This window comes from Grampus griseus (genome assembly GCF_964374135.1).
Source record: "Grampus griseus genome assembly, chromosome: 5".
NCBI lineage: Eukaryota > Metazoa > Chordata > Mammalia > Artiodactyla > Delphinidae > Grampus > Grampus griseus.
The window spans coordinates 57,925,583-57,946,674 of record NC_138998.1 but is presented as its reverse complement, the minus strand read 5'-3'; the positions used below and the strand labels follow the sequence as shown (position 1 = coordinate 57,946,674).

The 21,092-nt window shown below is 38.8% G+C and overlaps 1 protein-coding gene across 4 annotated transcripts in view; it reads right to left on the bottom strand.

Moving 5' to 3' along the window:
* FXR1 (FMR1 autosomal homolog 1) overlaps positions 1-1,827 on the bottom strand; it is a 57,373-nt gene extending 55,546 nt beyond the window's left edge. For 2 of the 4 annotated variants that reach the window (XM_082654889.1, XM_082654891.1), the window contains exon 1: positions 1,682-1,827. In XM_082654889.1, coding sequence (XP_082511015.1) covers positions 1,682-1,732 — 51 coding nt within the window. In that variant the 5' untranslated portion in view covers positions 1,733-1,827. The remainder of the gene's footprint in view (positions 1-1,681) is intronic. The other 2 variants (XM_082654888.1, XM_082654890.1) reach the window with 2 other exon arrangements.
* Positions 1,828-21,092: the final 19,265 nt, after the last annotated feature.

The window sequence follows — 21,092 nt, the reverse complement described above, 5'->3', positions numbered from 1 at the left end:
GTGCAGTGGTTAAGACTTCGCCTTCCATGCAGGCGGTATGGGCCGGATCCCTGGTAGGGGAACTAAGATCCCACATGCCTCTCAGCCAAAAAAACCAAAGCATAAAACAGAAGCAAGAGTTGTAACAAATTCAATAAAGACTTTTAAAATATGGTCCACATCAAAGAAAATCTTAAATAAAGAACAGAAGTTAATTAAGTATCTACTCAAATTTTACTGAAGTCTTTTCTCTGACACCTAGTTGTAAACCTAGACTGATAATGTAACCAGTCACACATTAAAGGATTAAAGGACTCCTTTCCACCAAGCAGTCCCAGTTTTTACTTCATGCTAACCACCTTAAGATTTTACGGAGATCCTTCAGAGCCAACTGTGATTCCCCACCATGCTATTACCAAGTGATAACTAAACCAATTCCACATAGCTAATTAGCAAACTAGGAAAGGAAAAGCAACGCTGAAACTAGGAATTATGACCACGTAGTAAAAAAAATTCTGTGCGGGATAAAAGGCACGCTGAAACGAAACCCAGTGAGAATACATTCTGCGTACTCACAATACTACTCCTGTATTAGGAGAAGGCCCTTCATAAAAATAGCCAGGACTCTCAAACATTTGAGATGCTGGCTTAGTGACACTGACTGACAGACAACAGCTGGGGAGATTTTGTATTGATCTTGTAACCTCGTGGCATACTTTGGGAGAAAGGGAGAATCGGGAGAAAGGACCGTTATAATGGCAAAACTAAACTGTAAGGATTTCATTTTCATCTATGTCACCCCTACACTGGAAGCCCCTACTAAATTCCTCTACTCTCGAATTCCTCTTCCGTTTTCCAGATCCGATCCCACAGTAATGCACCTCCTTCCACCCGATGGAAACAAAAAACCTCGAGGGGGGGGGTCAACACCTTCCCCAAACACTGGGTACTAACTGATAAAGAAACTAGTCACCTCCCCACCTGTGTCTCCTTAATCCGTTTCACATTTTAAATCTTAAAGCCTAGAACTCTCGCCTTTTCTTCCGTAATAGAGGAGCTAAGGCGCCGCCCAATTTCCCAGGCCGCAAAAAATATTTCTACCCGCCACATTTCAAGATTTTCTAGTTTTCTCTTCGATCCTAACCCTCAATCCGGCACCCGCTCCCCCTTCAGACACAGAAGTTTATTAGCCCGAAACCCTAGTACAAAGGTGAATTCCTAAGATTCCGCGAGGCGCCCCCCCCACCAAGGGGGTGGGGAGGGGTCGGAGCAGCGGGCCGAGGCGCTCCCGCTCGGCCCAGTCCGAGGGGCGGGGGAGCGGCTGTGACCACACAATCCCACCACCTCCTTTCACGACTGCCCCCAACCTCCCGGAGCTCGGGCCTGCTCCCAGGGAGCTCCCTGCCGCCATTCGGCTTCTCCTCACCGGCCCGCCAAGGGCCACACGAGCATCCAAGAAGAAGATTAATAAATAGGAATACGCAAAAGATATCCGACGTGTTGTTTCAAAACATAACGGAGCCCGGGCCCCCGAGACCGTTAAACCGCGGGTGGAGGGGGGAGAAGCGATGAACCTAGCGGCCTCGGGCTTTGGCCTAGCCGCCATTTTCGACCCCAAACCTCACTCTCCAGGACCACCAACCCTCCCTCAAACCGGCCCCAGGCCCCAGAAGACCCGACAAAGCGGCAAAAGGGTCGGTACCTTGTAGAAAGCCCCGTTGGAGCCGCGAACCTCCACCGTCAGCTCCGCCATGTTGGAACCGCAAAGGCCGCTGGGAAGAGATTCTAGAAACTTTCCAACCAGAGAGGAGGAGGGGGAGGGGCGTGAAGGAGGCAGGGGGAGGGACGGGGAAAACGGGGCGGGGACTGGGATCCCCCGCTCCACACCCTTGGGGTCTCACCGCGCAGTCCTGATTCTCCCAGTGGGATCCCCCCGCTCCTTACATCGCTAGCCCCCGGCTCCGCCCGCCGCCGCAACGTTCTGTTCGCCTCCCGACAAAATTGCCCGACCTTGTTGACCCGCCCCTACGTTCCCGCCCCCCAGTGCCCGCAGCTTACCAGCCCCAGCCTGTGCGGGCCTCCAGCCAGCCGGGACTAAACTGGCCCGGCGGGCGCCGCGTGTCCCACGCTTCTGCGTTCTGCCGGTTTCGGGCATCCTGCCCTGAAACTTCCTTGAGGTTCTGGTAACCCTGAAGTAGCTTCCCCACCCAGAGAAGCCCCCACTCTGGGGGCTTCAGACGCCCACTGGCACAAACTTTGGGGGAAAGAGGGAGCCTAAAAATGGATGTACAGTGGGCTCTAAATTGTCTCGCCTCGGTCTTAAAAAAAAATCGGTGGCCTCCACCTGACTCCACACTGTTCGGCCCAGCTCTCTCCTCACCTGTTACCACTTTAGCTGTTTAAAAAGTCAAACTAATTACGTCCAGTTCAACTTAGCTGTGTTTCCAAGCCGCAGCAAAATGTAGGGGGTAATATCATTGTTAGAAGGTAATCAGGGAAACGAGAGAGAGGGAGAGCAAGTTTTCCCCTGCTGCAGTGCACGCGAACTTCCAGAAACAGGATAAAAGCAGAACCAATTTGGCTTTTCTACCAGAACCTGCAGCAATACCGTAAGCGTTATGATTGAGATACTTTGAATATTTGTTTTAACAATAAAAGTTTTTCCCAAAGCAAGCCATTTGGAAATAATAGTGGAAGTATTCTTTTCTGCGTGTTGTCTTACCGTTTTGACAGAAAAACTCTGGAAAAGGATGCTTTGCTGGCACTCTACCGCCTCAAGGAAATGCCCACTGGCCTAGCCCTAGCCTTTCTGAGGAAAGGGGGCGCGGGGGGGGGGGGTGTCCTTTAAAAATGTACATAACGTTCCATCAGCACTTCTACATCTTCAAAGGTTAGGAAAGGAAATGGAGGCTTCAAAAGTGCACCATATTGCTATGCACAGAATGTTCTTTATAAAATGTTCATCACTGTGAGGAAAACGCAAACACACTAACCCATCAATGAGTAATAGCCACCATTTACTAAGGGCTTCACGTGTCCAACACTTTATATACCATCTTATTATGATCCTTCAGAACTACAATGCCCTAGTTTGCTTTTTTCCAACAGCTTTATTGAGATATAATTCACGCACCATACAATTCATCCATTTAAGGCATACAGTTCAATGGTTTTTAGTATATTCACACAGTTGTGCAATCATCTCCACAATCAATTTGAGAACATTTTCACCACTCCCGCAAAAAACCCTTTCACCTGTTGATAGTCACTCCCCATTTCAGCCCAACTCCCAAAGCCCTAGGCAACCGCTAGTCTGCTTTTTGTCTCTATAGATTTGCCTAGTCTAGACATTTCATACAAATGGAGTCATATAATATGTGGTCTTTTATGACTAGCTTCTTTCAGTTAACATAGTATTTTCAAGAGTCAGCCATGTTGTAGCATATACCACTATTCATTCCTTTTTATTATCAAAAATACCATTGTATGATATACCACATCATTTTACTTATTCATTCATCTGTTGATGGCCAGTTGGTTCGTTTCCACTTTTTTAGCTGTTAGGAATAATGCCGATATGAAGATTCCAACACAAGTTATTGTATAGACAGATCTTTTAACTGCTCTTGGGTATACACTTGGAATTGGAATTGCTGACTCATGGCAACTCCATGTTTAAGCTTTTGAAGAATTGCCAGACTCTTTTCCAAAGCAGCCACACCATTTGCATTCCCACCAGCAATGTATGAGTGTCCTACTTTGTTTTACAGATCTTCCTTCCTTCTTCCCTTCTCTTCCTTCCTTTCTTCTTCCTTCCTTGGCCTTCGCATTTGTTTCTCAATGTGAGTGACTTTGGGTAGGGCTGTGATAGTTCCGTTTGGAACAAGGCCAAATTATCTTAACTTTGAAGAATAAAGATTGGTCCTCTTCAGGTCTTGCATGCTAAAAACATTTTGAGTTTGGACAACCCCACCAAACCCCTTCCCACCAACACTTTACTACTCCTGCTAGGTAGACCTTATGATTTCCATTAAGCAATTGAGATTTGCAGCAACTGTTACCGACCAGGGTTCTTGGCCTCCTTAATCAACAGAAATTGATGAGGTCAGAAAAGAAACCCAGGCAAGGCTTTATTGGGGCCCCTGCTGCAGCAAGGGGGATCGAGAACAAACAACACGTTCCCTTTTTTGCTCATTCCCTGAGGGGAGGGGGAGGCAAGCTTGTTCTTTATATGGGGTGAGGGTAGGGGTGTGTCCAGGGCTCAGGCCAGAGGGGTGCCTTAGTTGGTTTGCCCACCCCTTAGGTGGTGCATGGGGCATGCTCAGTACCCTGCTTTTGCTCCAAGCTCTTCAAAAGTGTTAGTTGGGATGTTGGTCTCTGTATCTTTTGTCCAGGATTTGCCCTAACTGTGCATGCCTGCAGTTATTTTTAGTCCCATAGACTTTCTTTGTATTTTGTTGCTCGAGGAGCAGTGTGTCCAGGTGCAAGCACTGCAGCAAAGGGGCCCAGGTCCCAGCAAAGGGGCCCAGGACCCAGCCTGTCTCACAACCAGTCATTTACCTAAGACCTCATAAGTTTTAAGTTAGCAGAACTAGATTTATGTCCCCCACATTTCCATTTTCAAAGCCTACCTCCCGACCCTGTTTGCTGCCCCCATGTTATACTCATAATAGAATATTACACAAATTTTAAAATTTTGTTATAGATCTATATTCATCATCTTGAAAAGACATTCATTATTAAAAGGAAAAGAATGTCAATTATATCTCAATAAAACTGGGAAATAAGTAAAACTTTTAAAGAAAGGAAAAGTCACAAAACAGCAAACGTAATCACCTTTAAAATAATGTGTCTGCAGGACTTCCCTGGCGGTTCAGTGGTTAGGACTCTGCGCTTCCACTGCGGGAAGGCACAGATTCAATACATATACATATGGCTTGGAAATTCATATTAATAGTTGTATATTTCTAGAAGGTGGACTTATGGTTGACATGAATTTTATTTTTTTTTTGCACTGTCTAAATTTTTTGGAATGAACATATCACTTGATTCTCAGGAAAAAAAAGTATTTTCATTTTTTAAAAACTATACCATGGATATTCCACAGCTGTTAGAGATAAAGTTTTAGAGGAATATTATATGAGTAAATGTCTATAATGTAACTATAAAAGGAAGACTGTCAAATACTGTATATGGAATCAATTTTGTACAGAAAATATATACATATATTGCATGAAAATACAAAGATGTTTACCAAAATGTTAACAGTGGTTATCTTCAGGCAGTTGCATTATGAATGATTATTTTTCTTCATGTTTTCTATGTTTTACAAATTTTCTACGTTGAAAAGTATTTCTTATTTTTAAAATTATAAATTAAATAGGAAAATGTTCCTTAAAAATATAATTAAATACACACATAATGAAACTTTGTACACACAGCTACTGGAACACTAAGAACTTAAGATTTCGATCAATTTTGTGGCACTCTATTTAGTTTGAGTTGTCTTCATGAAATGTGATATGGAAACATGCTATCATCATTTTACATCTTCTCGAAGTTGTTCACTTGAAAATAATTTTAACTTGACTAAATAGAGACTATAGGAGTTTTTCTTCCTCAAGAAACAGAGATTTAGAAAGTCTAAAATAACTTTTAATTTTTATTTATTTATTTATTTATTTATTTTGCAGTACACGGGCCTCTCACTGTTGTGGCCTCTCCCATTGCGGAGCACAGGCTCCGGACGCGCAGGCTCAGCGGCCATGGCTCACGGGCCCAGCCGCTCCGCGGCATGTGGGATCTTCGCGGATCAGTGCACGAACCCATGTCCCCTGCATCGGCAGGCGGACTCTCAACCACTGCGCCACCAAGGAAGCCCATAAAAATAACTCTTAATATTTTAACCAACAGTTTCCAAAACAAATTGTGCCCTGTTTTATAAATAGCTGATAAAAGACTCTGGAGTCATAATTTAAAATATTTCAACTTTTGTTCTATAGGTATCTTTGATTTTTTTAATCACAATATATTATCAGACTTTGAGTATAAGAATTAATATAAAAGAAAATTACATTAAACCAAACTGTTGAGTTTAGTTGTCTTGATATTGTAGAGTCCCTATGAGATAGGCAACCCAGGATGAAGGAAGAAGGAAACCATACCAGGGACTTCTCTGGTGACGCAGTGATGAAGACTCTGTGCTCCCAATGCAGGGGGCCCGGGTTCAATCCCTGGTCAGGGAACTAGATCCCACGTGCATGCTGCAAGTAAAAGTTCCCATGCCACAACTAAAGAGCCAGCAAGCCACAACTAAGGAGGCCACCTGCCACAACAAAGACCCGGCACAACCAAATAAATAAATAAATATTTAAGAAAAGAAAGAAAAAGAGAAAAAGAAAGGAAGGGACCATTCTGGTTTTATTTTGCTCAGAAACTGAACCTCGTTCCACCCTAGGCCCTAAACTAATGTGAAATTGAACTTAGAGCAAAAAAGACTAGATTACATACCCACTTGAAAAATAATTAATAAGAGATAAGAGCATGGATTGCCCATTTGAAGTTCAAATGAAGTCTGTCATTTTCTGGTTTGGACTCTGTGTGAGCAAGAAAGAAATTTTTATTAATGTTACGCCACAAAGATTTTAAGGTTATTTAATATAGCAGGTAGCATTAATTAATCTGACAAATGCAGTTCCCTACTTTACTACTTACATCAAAATTAATTCCAGTTGAAACAAAGAATTAAGTGCAAAATAGTCATGAAAATAGTACAAGTAAATATAGATAAATTTTAAACTATTGTTTAATTGCTTCTGCCATTACAAAATGCCCAGAAGCCAATGGGGAAAAACTGTAAATTTGAGTACATAAACACTTAAAACTTCTCAAAGGAAAAAAAAGTTACTGAAAACAGAGTCAAAGTTAGCCAGGAGTAAAAATGACTAAGTTCTTTATTAAAGATTTTTTTTTCTTTTTTGGCCACGCCGCTTGCGGGATCTTAGTTCCCCCACCAGGGATTGAACCCAGGCCCTCGGTGGTGAAAGCGTGGAGTCCTGACCACTTGACTGCCAGCGAGTTCCCAAGATCTCTTATAAGTCATAAGGAAACATAAATAATCCCACAGAAAAATGGACAAAGAACATGAGCAGTTGACATAAAACTAAATATAAATAAAAACATAGTAAAAATGCTCACAACTAAAACTCCCAACAGAGAAATACATATTGAAACATCATTTGGGAATTCCCTGGCGGTCCAGTGGTTAGGGCTCTGTGCTTTCACTGCTGAGGGCCCAGGTTCAATCCCTGGTTGGGGAACTAAGATCCCACAAGCCTGCAGCGTGGGCAAAGGAAAAAAAAGTCATTTAGATACCACTTTTTCCCTCTTTGAATGATAAAGGTTTAAAAGATTCATGAAACAAGTGTTAGAAAAAATTTGGAAAATGCCATGTCGATACACAAATATGTAAATTGGTTAAACCTCTTCAGAAACATATTTTTAATGGTATTAATATTTAAATTAATCATAACATTTAAGCCAGCAATTCAATTTATAGGAATTTATTCTACAGATGTACTCAATAAGGTTGCAGGATTGTTCATAAAGGAAGTTTCATAGATGGAAGGAACTCACAAAAATAATTAAGAAAAAAATAAATGAAAGAGGAAAAGAAATAAAAGCCAGCAAAACCTTAGTTAACCCTTAATAGAACAGTAATTAAAACAACTTAATCCATAAAATTGATTAACATGCACCCATTAAAAGGAATGGGATACAGCCAGAGTTCCCAAATTGAGCAACAAAAGGCACCAGGACATGGCAGTGAATTCACAGGAGTGCCTGAAGATATTTTATATTTTTTAGGTAAACACAGTGATGCTTGACACCTGTTGGACATTGTGCACACTGCTATTTCAAGGTACTTCAGTTTCAACATTAAGTCATGCTACATTCCATTTGGTGATTTCGCATCTTTGCAAGCATGGGCTTTTAGCAATTAATGTAACAATAAAGCAAAAATCAATATGAAACAGGAAATGAGGGTGGTAATGTTCTCTGTGATTCCAAGAGAGGTGTGTAGTGACCAATGGATAGGCACATCCCATTAGCTAGAAATTGGATTATTTAAGAATGAGATTAAAGTATTCTTTCTACTAGCTTATACTTATTTATTTTTCACATATATGTTGAGTTGTTATGACATAAATGCTTCTTAAGTTTTTAGATCTAACTACTTAATAAACAGAATCATTAGGTATTTATTTGGGCAGTGTAGTGACTACTGAGTTACTGAGAATGCAATGAACCAAGAATGTTTGGGAACCTTTGAAATAAGTAGTACATCTATATGTGCAAAGATGGAAAACTTCCACATATATCATTAAGAGAAATAAGCTGCAGAACTGTTTATTTGTGAGAGGAGGGGGAATTGGTTTCTTTTATATATATTTTTTCAAGTGCCTGTATTACCTTTTATAATTTTTTAAAAACTGTAATTTTTGAAATGAAATGACATGTCCCTCCAAAAACAAAAACCACAATAATCAAAATATCAATCACCAGGATCCTTACTTGGGCATGGTAAGTTATTTAAAATTTGTATTATTTTTCTCTTGCTTCATAAAAAACAAATTACCACAGATTTAGAGGCTTAAAACAGCATAATTTCTTCCACAATATGTATTATACCACACCCTCCCTCCTGTGGGTGGATCTCCTCCAATCAGTTGAGGCCTTAAAAGACTGAGGTTTCCCCAAAAGGAAGGCATTCTGTCTCCAGGCTGCCCTCAGACTCAAGACTGCCACATCAACTTGAGTGGTTTGAATGTCTTTGGTTATTCATTAAGGAGATGTAACACCAGCGTATTTGCTAATGAGTTGACTTAGGGTGGGGCTCCTAGATAGCCTCAGGATGGGGCTGGTTGCCAGAAAGACGAAGGGGTCTGAACAGAGGGTTGGAATTTTCAGCCCCACCCCTGACCTCTGGGAAGGAGAAAGGAGGAACAGGGAGGCTGGAAATTAAAACTGTAAAAATTCTTGAACAGAGACATTTGATGGTTATCCTGGTTGGTGAACACATCTGCCTGCTGGTGAGGCAGGAGATAGATGGGCTGCAGGTTAAGCATTTACACCTGGCCTCCTGTTTACATTTCATAGGGCAGGAAAAAGGGGGCTTCAGGCCAGACACTTAAAAACTAGTCTCCTATTTACATTTACTGAGACAGAAGTTAGATGGGCTCCAGGTTAAGACATTTAAAATCAGCCTCCTGTTTACTCTGTGAAATGGAAGCTACCACAGGGACAGGGGTAAATAGCCAAACTTCATCTATTGTGGATGCCTTAAGGTAACAGTCATGGCAAGAAGAAAGAGGGGAAAAACCTTGTTTGAGTAAAGGATCAAGGGATCTCCGCTTCTCCCCTCCTTGGGGCAAGGGAAACACTACACGTGCACAGAAAGGCTCCTTGGGGCTCAAAAGTCAGGGAACAACACCAGGCCATGAGTCTTGACTCCCCCAGACTCCTTTGCATCGAGATCCATCTTGGCTGAGAGGTGTGTGTGCACCTAAGGGGAGGGTCCTGAGACAAATTAGCCAGGGGGGACAAAGCAAGATGATTGCCCAGAAGGAAGACAAAGACCTGGAAAACTGCCCCCTTATGAAGGATTGAAACTTTCCAAAGGCGAGACTCTCTCTCTGAGTTCGCCTGTACCTCTTTCTGCATGTACTCTGCTTTTCCAATAAACTTTTTACTTTTCTCTTTAGCTTCTGCCTCCTCACCTGAATTCTTTCCCGACAAGGCAGGCAAGAACTGGGGGTTTATGTCCTAGCCGCTGACCTCTGTGGTCTAGCAGTTAGGACTCCCAGACTGGGAACTAAGATCTTGCTTCCAGCTACTGCTCACGGCTGCTTGCTGCAAGCTGCCACTTACTGTTGCGTGTGTCTGAAATCACTGGGAGTGTGGAGAATCCTAGTTCCCTAAGGACAGAAGCTCCTGCAATTGGGACCTTCCCAGACCTTACGCTTTGTACCTCTTCACGTGACTATTCATCTGTACCCTTTTTAATATCCTTTATAATAAACTAGTAAACATAAGTAAATGTTTCTGTGAGCTGCTCTAGTGAACTAATCAAACTTGAGGAGGGGGTTGTGGGACTCTCCAATTTATAGGTTGGTCAGAAGCACAGGTGACAACCTGGACTTTGAGATTGGCATCTGAAGTGAGGGCAGACTTGTGGGACTGAACCTTTAACCTACGGGATCCGATGCTACCTCCAGGTAGTGTCAGAACTGAGTTAAATTCGTAGGACACCCAGTCACTGTCCACTGAGAATTGGAGAATTGTTCGTGTTGGAAAAAACACATCTCAGAGAGTAATCTGCTTTACTCAAAATCTACTAACATTTAAATGTTAATCACATCTTTAAAAAACGTTCACAGCCACATCTAGACTGGTGTTTGACTGAACAACTGGGCACCATAGGTTAGCCAAGTTGACACATAAAATTAACCCTCATAGTCTCAGACTCTCTTTTAAAGGGCTCACCTGATTAGGTTAGGCCCACCCAGGATAATATTTCTTGATTAATTGAAGTCAATTTATACAAAACCTTAATTGCATCTGCAAATCTATACCTTTGCCATATTCTATTGGTTAGCAGCAAGTTACAGGTTCAAGCTACACAGAACATGAATAACCAGGGAGCAAGAATCATGAAGGCCATCTTGGAATTCTGCCTACTACAATGCAAAGAGAGCAGAACCTAGTGGTGACTCTGAGAATCGGTGAAGCACGGCTTTAACCAGTCAGCCTCTCTCCAGACTATTTCTCTCATTTACTCATTCATTCATCTATCCATTTATCCATGTTAAAAGAAAACCAAAAAAAAAAAAAAAAAAAAAAAAAAAAAAAAAAAAAAAAGAAAACCAGGCACGTAGTAAACAGTATTGACTGCTGTCATTTTTTTTTATGGTTTAAACAATTATTGATAGTATATACCCAGTGCTAGATGTAATAAAAAGGAATACAAAGAAAAATAAGACTGATCTTTGTTTAGAGTCTGGGGTTGAGGTGGGGGACAGCCCCATAAATAAGCAATGAGAATTCAACAGACTATCTAGTATTACTCTGTACCATGTAAGATGGACGAAGGAGGAATGCCAATTCTGTGCTGAGAATCCAGTATGTTCCAATAGGGCAGAGACAATTTAGTAGCATCTTTTTTCTTTTTTTTTTTTTTGGCCACACCTCACGGCATGCGGAACTTCCCCCACCAGGGATTGAAACCGTGCCCCCTGCATTGGAAGCACGGAGTCCCAACCACTGGGCCACCAGGGAAGCCCAATTTAGCGGCATCTTGAAGAAACTATAGTTTGTCATATAGTCAAGGAAGGACTCATTCCAAACCCACAGACTCATTCCAAACCCCAAAACCAAGAATAATGACCAAAGTATGAAGAAGGAAAATTCAGCCCAGTTGAAGCTTTTCACTCTGTTCACATAGAATTAAGACTATTTCTATTTCATTGAGTTATACTACTTAATTGCAAAATTTTCCCTTTAATATTTTTCTCATATTATTTTCCACCAACACATAAACTCTTTGAAGGAAGTTTTTTTTAAAAATTTCCAATTACATTTGGTACTTAATAAATATTAATGAATGGATGGATGGGTTTTGGATCCAACTGGGAAGAATAATGTAAGCCACATTAAGAGGTTTGGGATTATTGTATTTCTGAAAGGCAGCTGTAATGTAATATTAAGAGCAATGACTCCAGATTCAAACTGCTGGCTTTGCCACTTACTGCTGTAAACTTGGGAAAATTATTTAAATTCTCTGTGCCCTGGTCTTCTCATTCATAAAACTGGGATGAAAATAGTGACCACTCCAAAAAGGCTGATGTGAGGATTAAATGAAATAATATATATAAAGTACTTAGAAGAAGGCCTAGGATATATATACCAGGTACTCAACAAATTATGGTGATGGTGTCAGATAATGAACAAACCATTGCAAGTTTAGAAGTAGGGAGATCACTTGACCACATTTGGGGTTTAGAAAGAGAATTTTTATCAGTAAAGAGGAAGAAAGATTTAAAAACCGCAGCAGAGAAAGCAGAAACCATTTAAAAGTCTATTGTAAGCATAGAGGAGAGAGAAGTAGAACATGAACTAAAGTGATGAGAGTGGAGAAAAAGAGATAAAATTGAGATGTTTAAAATGTTGAAGAAATGGGAGCTAGTAGCTAGATATATGATGAGAAATGAGGAGAGACTCAAGGATAAATTTAAGTTTTTACTTGGACAATTGGGTACCTAATGATACCATTAATTTAGAACATAATGGAAGATTTGTGGAGGGAGATAAGGAGTTCTGTTGGAGAAATAATTGCATTTGAGGTGTCTTCAAAACATTCAGTGAAGATTTTAGTAGAAGTATAGAGTAGAGATTAAGTTTGGGGAGACTCCGGTGAATATTTAGCATTTAAGGTCAGGAAAGCAGATGAGATTTCCTAGGGAAAGTTTATGAGGAGAAATTAGAGTAACAGTCAGTGCAATTTATCAATGGGACTATTTGGGAAAAGAGGCTACTTAGCCTAATTCACAAAGCACGGGAGAATATATTATCTTATTAATATAGACTAATAATAATAATATTAATAAAAGATAGAAAGCAAAATGTCTGACTAATGTAAACTAGACATAAACTCCCCTAGAGCAATGATTTACTTCTGCTTCTGCACATTAGCATGCCTAGTACTCAAAATATTGTGGGTTCTAATGATGAATGAATGCAGGAGATAAGAATAATAAAAATAAATACCTAACCTATGAAACATCATGGAAAATGCTTAAAATATGTGAATAAAAACTAAAGCAGAATATAAAAGTTGATCTGCACAATTATGACAACTATGTAAAATGTACATGCACAAATAGATAAGAATAAGACGAGCTTAAACAAATGAAAAAAGTTTAATTTGTTAGGGTTATTGGAATGTTGCTTTTTTTTCCTGCATTTATTTGGAGTTAAATTCATAAAGTAATTTAATATGAAAGAAAACTGTGAAAGCATATTGGACCAGAAGGCAAGCGAACTCTCTATGGCAGGCCCAATTCTATTGTGGTTACCCTATATAGTCAATTCACCTCTCTGAAGGAGCACCACTGTGCTGAAATCTGAAAAAGTTTTTTCCAGATTTACCTAGGTAGAAGGGGGACAGTAGTAAAGGGGACAGTATACTAGTCAGAGAAAAAAAGATTGTGTGAAGGCTTCTAAAGGGGAGAATGACTGGAGCACAGAGCACAGGGGAGATGTGGCAAAAGATGAACTTGGCTAGAGATCCCTGGCAAACAACCAAGGGATTTAAATTTTTTTTTTAACATCTTTATTGGGGTATAATTGCTTTACAATGGTGTGTTAGTTTCTGCTTTATAACAAAGTGAATCAGTTATACATATACATATGTTCCCATATCTCTTCCCTCCTGCGTTTTCCTTCCTCCCACCCTCCCTATCCCACCCCTCCAGGCGGTCACAGAGCACCGAGCTGTAAATTTTATATTAAGGACAATGGGAATCCATTAAAGGTAGAATAAACAAAGATGTGGCTCTCGTAAGACCAGAAACTCAGGCTGGAGAGCACATAGTTTTATCAAAATATATTACTATAAGATGTTTCACGCTTATTTTATATTTTCTGTATCCCAGCCTAAGGATAATATTTTTCCAATATTTTTTGATTCATAATTTGTCCTAGATTTAACCAATGGGAACCTCTTCAAACTGGCTTGTGAGTTCTTTTAATGTGGCTCATCAATATTTGAGCAATCTGTATTTTCTTGCACAAATTTTTCTAGGTTCTTCTTATACTTTCCATTCCCCCAGATGGTTGTGGAAAACCAGCTATTTCTCCAAGGAAACCTGGTTCCTTTCACTAGGGAATTGTATTTAAAAACCAAGGTCTGGGTAATAAAAATATATCTGATTCTTTCATTTATTATTTTTTTAATTTTTAATTTTTAGCCAGACTGCAGGGCTAGTGGGATCTTAGTTCCCCGATCAGGGATCAAACCCAGGTCCCAGGCAGTGGAAGCACGGAGTCCTAACAACTGGACAGCCAGGGAATTCCCTGATTCTTTTAAAATATAAAAATATTGTTAAAGACATTTTTATAAACTAAACTTGTTTTTAATACTTCAGAATTTTATTCCTAGGTATAAAAGATGAGCTAGGATGCAATGAACTCCAAAAAGTTCCTTTTTGGACTTTGGTAGTCCTGAAAAGTAGGAGTTAACCTATTGTAAACATGGACTTGACCCTAGACTTTCATTATAATTTATTATTGTAGCAAAGAATTTGAGAAACATATACAATTATTTATATCATCTTTATTTTTCCATAACTGTTCTTTTACTTAAAAGGAGAGAAACACTACGAAACTTCAAATAGCATGCTTCCCTCCCATCAACATTTAGGCCAATCTTTCTCAAACATTTAAATAAATCCTTCTTAGTACAAAGTACCTTGGTCTATTCCTTATTACTCTGTTTTATAGTTTTTAAAATGTTAATAATGATCCACTGAATTGATTCCATGATCCAACAATGAATTGTGATGAGTAGTTTAAAAGGAAGCACAAAATGCCCATAATGATTTCAAATAATTGTCTCATACTTAAATTAAAATATTGATTCTAACAGTAATACTCTTCTAGAGTTTATTGATAGTAACTGAGCACTCATTACATGCCAGTATACTCAGCATCTTTACATATATTGCTTCATTTAATCCTCTCATTAGCCCTTAGAGGTGGCCATTATTATTCATTTCACAAAAGAGAAAACTAAAGCTCAGAGGTGTTAATTAACTCACCAAAGACCATATAACAAATAAAGGATCAAGTTAGAATTTAAAGTCAGTTTTTCTGATTCTAAAGTTTATGCCCTTAACTGCTATATTACATCTTAATACCATTAGCAACCTAATTAAGGTGGAATGGGCATAAGAATTAGATGATGAGTTGCCTAAAGAAGATGGTGAAGGAAGTCAGCTTAAGAGCGAAAAAATGATTTGATAACTTGAGGTTAAAATAGGAATCTAAACTTGAGAACGATATATTGTATATTGACCTTCTGAACATCCTTCCACTTCTCTCAGTCACCTCTGGTGCTACCAGACCTCAGACTTTCAGTCCTGGATTCTCTGTAGAGCACACAGGATACACTTTCTTTCTTTTTAAAAATTATATATCTCCTCTTGAGCTTTTCTTTTTGCCAAAATTATACGTAATTTAAAGAATCAATTAGTTCTCAAGGAATTTTAGAAACTGTTGTGCCCCACTCCCATCTATAATTATTTCCCCTTTCCCAGAGACAACACTTTTAATTTTTTAGCTTATTATTTTGCTATCTTTTATATTTCTAAATCATATGTGGACATTATCTATTGACTTCTTGCTATGGAAGAGGAGACCTTAGGTCTCTTCTTTCTCCTGCCTCCCCTACAACATGTACACTTTCTATTGTTTTCCTCCAATTTAGTCTTATAGAAATTTAGGTTATATCAATTATATATATTCATATATTCATATCTGAGCCATAAGATAAATGAGGATTACTTTTCAGGGATGACTTTATATTTTCCTAGAGTTTAAATTTTTTTTAACTTAATGTTCTAACTACTTATCAACAATTCAATTCCAAAGTCTCTCCCAGAGATGTTTTTACCTTCTCTAAATTGGACTTGCTATACTCTTCACCAGATACACAGATATCATCTTGAGATCTCGCTTCACCAACATCCTGGGGATTCATTTCACCTCTCTTCTGTGTTAGTGGCCCTTGTTTACTTCAGTTGCTTCCTCAGAAAGAATGTGGGGAAGAAAATTTTTGCATTTTTCTGTGTCTTAAAGTATTTTTATTCTACTTCATAGCCGATGATAGTTTGGCTGGCTCTGAAATTCTAAATTGGAAATCATATTCCTTCAGACGTTTGAAGTGCATTGCTCAAGTGTCTTTTTGTTTCCAATGTTGCTACTGAAAAATCTGAAGAAACCTTAATCCCCTATCTTTTTGTATGATCATTCTTTTATTTATGGAAGTTTATAATATCTTATTTTTGTCTCAAGTATTCTGGAATTTCATGATAATGTGCCTTGGCGTGACTGTATTTATATATATATATGTGTTGGACACAAGATACCTCATGTCTTTCTTTTTGGGTCATGTTCCTGAATTATTTCATTTATACTTTCTCTTTCTCCTTTTTCTCTGTTTTTGCTTTTTAGAATGCCTACTATTTGGATGCAGTATTTCCTAAACTGATATTCTACTTTTTTAATCTTTTCTCTCCTAGGGTTAATTTCTTAATGTTTTTGCTCTATTTTCCGGAAGATTTCCTTAACTCCTCTATCGAGTTTTTCATTTTTGCTATCATATTTTTAAATTCCAGAGGCTCTTTCTAATTTTCTAAAACAAATAAATATATATTTGTCTTAGTCCATTTGAGCTGCTATAACAAAATACCACAGGCTGTGTGGTTTATAAGCAACAGAAATTTATTTCTCACTGTTCTGGAGGCTAGGATGTCCAAAATCATGGTGCAGGTGAATTCGGTGTCTGGTGAGAGCCCACCTCCTCATAGAGAACTGTTTTTCACTATAACCTCACATGGTGGGAGGGGCATGGAATCTCTCTGGGGCCTCTGTTACAAGGGCACTAGTCCCATTCATAAGGGTTTAATTCTCAGGACCTAATCACTTCCCATTGCATGTATGCAATGATGCAATATAGTGTGTATATATTTTTATATACTTCAGAGAAATATACATATATATATATTTAAACATATAAATATTCCTGTTATGTTTTGGCTATATTGATGATATTATTAAGTAATGATCTTTTGTAAGTTTGTCTGCCTTGCATTGTCTGTATCTTCCAAGTTGACCTACATTACTGTCCTGACAGATGTTTTGCCTATTCACTTATGGCCTTGGTCACCGACTTCTTAAAAAAGGGCTCATTTACACTCTCAGGGAAGCTGAAGCAAGATTATAACATACAAATGCAGTTCAGTTGCTATTCTCCTTGGAAGGTATATGTAACAGTGGCAATATAGCCCTTTTTGTATACATCTAGGTTCAGGTTTGTTACTCAGGTTTTCAAAACTAAACAAGAAGCATGAAATTGCTCAGGGATGGGTGATACAAACTATAAAGAAAAGTTAGAGAATATTTAGCTGAGAGGTCAGGATAGTAGTTACCTCTTCGGATGGGTGAAAGAAAGATTTTCAATCTGGGAGGGACATGAAAAGACCTTCTAAAATACTAGCAATGTTTTATATTTTAGGCTAATGGCTTTATCAACATTCATTCTATTGTTATTTTTATTCTCTGGACTGATTTTACATGCTTTTATGATGTATGATACATATAAAATTTTTAAAGATGATTTGCAAACTTAAAACATGATAGGCATTTTCAGTTTTGCTATAAAATTCCTTGTATTTTGAACTTAACCACTTTTGCTAATTTTGACTATAACTTTTCTAATGAGGTATTTTGAAAGATAACTGCAGATGATATATATGATTTGCATTACTTTAAAAAGATTTTGGATAAGTAAAACTACATTCAAACACATGTGAAATTTAATAATATTTTCTCCAATTTCCAATATGAAGGATATTTCAAAGCCCAAAAGATGGAAATACATATCTTTTAAAAATTTTTACTGTCCAGTCTCTCAAGAGTTAATAAGACAGGAGAGGGTATTGGTTTTATAAAACATATTTTTAAATAGGCCATATTATTTCATAATGATATGAAATGTGCATCAGAGAAAATTATTCTAAAATTCTATAAAGCACGGCAGTACCACAGTTCTGGTCAATTATGATAAGAGGAATTGACTGGAGCCCATATAATCTGCACGTGAATTTGATTAAAATTGTTTTGCTTTAAATCTATCCTTGGTAATGTTAAGAGGAAGATACTCCTAAATAAACATTAAATCAGGTAGATGCAGTGGGCAAAAATGGGAAAGAAGATATCTGCTTTAGTTGAGGATAGGTAGAAAAATTTTTGGTTTTCTTAGGTTTGATGAATCTTTTAACCTGGTTTAACTGTTTTGTTTTTTTTTTTCCTTCTGTGAGTTTTTCATTGTGTTCCCTGTGAATAAGTTAATGATTTTTAAAAAGGAGTTGCAGTAATACTAATGACACACTGCTATTAAGAAGTCTTAAGAACAGGGGATGGGGCTTCCCTGGTGGCACAGTGTTTAAGAATCCACCTGCTAATGCAGGGGACACAGGTTCGAGCCCTGGTCCGGGAAGATCCTACATGCTGCAGAGCAACTAGGCCCGTGTGCCACAACTGCTGAGCGTGCGCTCTAGAGCCCACGAGCCACAACTACTGAAGCCCGTGTGCCTAGAGCCCATGCTCTGCAACAGGAGAGGCCACCGCAATGAGAAACCCGTGCACCACAAGGAAGAGTGGCCCCTGCTCGTCACAACTAAAGAAAGCCCACGTGCAGCAACGAAGACCCAAAGCAGCCAAACATAAAATAAATAAATTAAAAAAAAAAAAGGAACAGCAGATGTAGAGGGTGTATTGGATTCAGTCCACTGAATAAAGCTAGTTTTTATCCATAAATAAGGTTTTTTTTTTCCTCTGCCAGGCATTATTAGATATATTGGTTAACATAATCAATGTAACCAAATATACATTTGCATGGAGTCTAAGACAGGATTTTTGAAAATTCTAGTGTAATATTAAGAATAACTGATTCTTATAAAAACAATTTTTCATTCATTTATCAATTAAACATTTCTGGAATATATACAACATGACAAGCATTTACTAAGTGCTAAGTATGTAAAGAGCAAGAAAAGACATGGTCAGTTTCCTTGAATCTCATATTCTTTTTTTTTTTTTTTTTTTTTTTGCGGTACACGGGCCTCTCACTGTTGTGGCCTCTCCCGTTACGGAGCACAGGCTCCGGACACGCAGGCTCAGCGGCCATGGCTCATGGGCCCAGCCACTCCGCGGCATGTGGGATCCTCCCGGACCGGGGCACGAACCCTCGTCGCCTGCATCGGCAGGCAGACTCTCAACCACTGCGCCACCGGGGGAGCCCCAGTGCCCTTATTCTTAAGCTTTGTGTGGTACAGGCTGCCTGAGGCTAGTATGGTCTCGGGGCCATAGCTACTCTAAATATTGTGTTTTGTAGTACCAGGGCCTAGCCATCTGACCTAAGAGGCCCCAGGCTGCCCATTTCTGATTCAGTAGTAGCATACATAACATATACACACTGCAAAAACTTAGAAATAATGATACGCATGAAAGAAATGATAAATTAATCAGGAACACATTAAAATATTTAAAGTCATTGCAATTTGTACAAAGAAATTACATGAATACTGATGGGATTAATCAGGGAAAGCTATTTCTGATATTAGCAAAAATGAAAGCTTTTGGAAAACAAGGAAATACCCCTTAGCTTGAGTAGCTGCACTGCTTCTTCTCATCACAATTTGGACCTTGTGCTGGATGCCTTCTGTTTGCCTCTCTAGGCTCTCTCTCCACTCTTCTTCAGCCAGCTCTATGCCTTAGGAGTCTGACCTGCACTGACTGCATCACAGGCTTCTTTCCCTGTCAGCTTTGGGTGGAGGCTACCAAGAGAGCCCTAGTAGGAAATGGTAAGAAGGTAGAGAGCTATGGGAACTGGTTCCACCATCCTGCATCTATTTGCATGCATTGACTGAAGATCAGAGTACCTGTCAGACGGCCCTCTTCACAAAGCTTTCTGAGTCCCTAGGTTCAGGAAGCCACAAACCCAGCCTCACCCCCATAGCCTTCCACCCCTTGCAGGCCTAGCACTGGCAAGGGAGCCCAACTCTTACTGCACTATCTCATGTAGTTTCCCTATATCCTGATGATACTTTTAAAATAGTCTCTTTTGAAAAAAATCTCCTCAAATTATCCAATTTGAGTATGCCATCTATTTCCTGCAAGTACCTAAATGATAAAACCTTTTAGGATTACTGTTTTAGGATTCCTCCCTTACCGTAAGGAATTTGAAAATAAATAAGGCAAAATATCTAGGATATCCTTGATGTATTTTTCCCAATGCAGTGAAGGAATATTTGTTGTTTACTTGCCTTTCTCCATTCGTATTGGAAAAGGAAAGAAAGAAGGGAAATGGGGGGAAAAGAAAAAGAAACATGAAAATAGGAAATTAACAGTAATCAAGGAGACAAAAGGAAGTTAAGACCAATCAAATGGGCAGCAGAGTACAGTCATTAAGAACTGAGTTCTGAAGTCACGAATACTGGCTGAACCACACAGCCACTTACTAATCGTGTGACATTGAAAAAGTTACTTTCCCTCACCTCTAAATGGTTAAATAACATTTCCTTTGTCATAATACTGCTGTAAGAATTAAGGAAAAACATTTGTATCAATTCTTGGAAAATTTAGGTCTTCAGTAATTGTTACTTATTTCTCTTTTCCTTTCCCGTGGTAGCCTTTATTGAAGGCTACTAAACAACAGGCAACTATTTTGTGTGTCTTTTCATTGACATGGAATTAATTTAGTATTGAAAGAGAATCAACACCTACTCTTTCTGATTCCTAACACCTCAGCAAAATTAATCATTCCAACTTGTCCAATTAATTTGAGTTTCATAAATTCAGAGTTTTAGGAATGAGTTCAGGATTTTCAATATCAATTTAGTTCATATTCCATAAAATAGAGCTTCTGCTTTGAGGAGGTAAAAACAAAAATATAACAACAATAAAAGATCGTAGAGAATTTTTTTTAAAAAGTCTACCGATTCTTGGATGACTATTTGATTTCACCAAGAAACTTTTAGAAGAATCATGTATAAAAGAATCAAGAGTATTTTGATTCATTTTATAATACAAAATTCACCTCATTCCCAGGAAAATGTGATTTGAAAAATGTGGAAAGCTTAACTGGTAAGTATTAACATTTGAAAAATAGCAATAATAAATACACCAAGCATATTATTAAGAAATCCTTCTCCACTGGTGTTATTTTGGTTGTTTCTTATTCACTAGTTAAATAAATGAAGAAAAAGCATATA